The 1349-nt window shown below is 66.3% G+C and overlaps 1 protein-coding gene across 1 annotated transcript in view; it reads left to right on the top strand.

Moving 5' to 3' along the window:
- LOC103917783 (sodium-coupled neutral amino acid transporter 3-like) overlaps window positions 1-601 on the top strand; it is a gene marked incomplete at its 3' end in the record, with an annotated part of 1641 nt that extends 1040 nt beyond the window's left edge. The window contains exons 4-6 of the mRNA XM_009324975.1: window positions 180-253; window positions 334-426; window positions 520-601. Of these exons, the coding sequence (XP_009323250.1) occupies window positions 180-253; window positions 334-426; window positions 520-601 (249 nt within the window). The remainder of the gene's footprint in view (window positions 1-179; window positions 254-333; window positions 427-519) is intronic.
- Window positions 602-1349: the final 748 nt, after the last annotated feature.

Raw genomic sequence — 1349 nt, 5'->3', positions numbered from 1 at the left:
GGTGCCCATCCCCCGCGCCCGCCCCCCCGGGTGACCCCCCAGCCAGTGCCGAGGCAAGGGGCTGGGTGGCCTGCCAGGACGGCTGCCCGCAGGCAGAGCCTGCCCACGTGGGGTTTGCCCCACGGCTGTGTCCGAGCCCCGTGCTGTGACCCGCTGGTGACGGCGCTGTCCTCCCACAGCTTCCTCCTGACGGCAGTGGCGCTGCTCTCCAGCTACTCCATCCACCTGCTGCTCAAGTCCTCCGGCATCGTGGGTGAGTGCCGGGTCCCCAGTGAGGCCATGCCGGGGGGTCCCCTCCCGACCCTCACCCAACCCCCGCTCCCTGTCCTGCAGGCATCCGCGCCTACGAGCAGCTGGGCTACCGAGCCTTTGGCACGCCGGGCAAGCTGGCCGCGGCCATCGCCATCACACTGCAGAACATCGGAGGTGAGGACGGGGCTGGGGGGGACCTGGCAGGGCTGTGGGGAGGACACAGGACCAGAGCACGCTGGCACAGCATGACCTCGCTTTGCCCCGCAGCCATGTCCAGCTACCTGTACATTGTCAAATCCGAAGTGCCTCTTGTCATCCAGACCTTCCTCAACCTGGAGGAGAAGACCACGTGAGTGCCTCCTGCCCACGCTGCCTGCACGCCTTCCCCTGGGCAGACGCCGGGGCTTTGTCTCCAGCTGTGCAGCCCATGGCAGGGATTTAGTGCCATTAAGCCACTACTATTTTTGATAATCGTCAGTGCTGAATAAGTCCCTGGGTGGGATTAAACCAGGCTGAACTTCCAATCCCTGCTCCTCACATCCCCTTGGGATCAGGCTTTCCTCCCTGAACAGAGCCCGGGGCTGTGGGGGGCGGGCATGGGAGCTCTGGTTGGGAATAGGTCCCCCCCATGCTCTGCCCGCATCCCCACCCAGCAGCACAGGGGGTGAGAGCCGGGCAGGTGCTGGGCAAAGCTGCCACTGGGACCTCCAACTGGCCTTCCCAGCCGCTCTGGGGTGCTCGACTGCACGTGGGACCGGGGCTGGGCAGGCTTCTGGCCCCGCAGGCGGACGGGGGCAGCTGCCCCACCTGGGGCTTTGAGGACCTGGCTGAGCCCCCTTGCAGATGCTGGTACCCTTGTCCCCATGTCCTCCTGCTGCCAGGCTGCCCACTGGCAAACATGTGCTGATAACAGCAGTTCTCAGCCTGCCTGCAGCAGCTCTTGCCCTTGGGGGTGCATCACTATGGGGGTAGGCAGGACCCCAGCTCAAGGGCCCCCAGGGACGCTGGCCCCAGGGGTCCCCAGGGAAGCTAGCACAGCAGGGATGCCAACTTTGGGGGTTGCCAGCGTCCCTGGGGATGCCAGCTCAGGGGTCCAG

Source organism: Pygoscelis adeliae, unplaced genomic scaffold (assembly GCF_000699105.1).
Source record: "Pygoscelis adeliae isolate BGI_AS28 unplaced genomic scaffold, ASM69910v1 Scaffold1486, whole genome shotgun sequence".
NCBI classification, from domain to species: domain Eukaryota; kingdom Metazoa; phylum Chordata; class Aves; order Sphenisciformes; family Spheniscidae; genus Pygoscelis; species Pygoscelis adeliae.
Note: the sequence above shows the minus strand (reverse complement) of the source record. Positions and strands in the feature narration are given on the sequence as shown.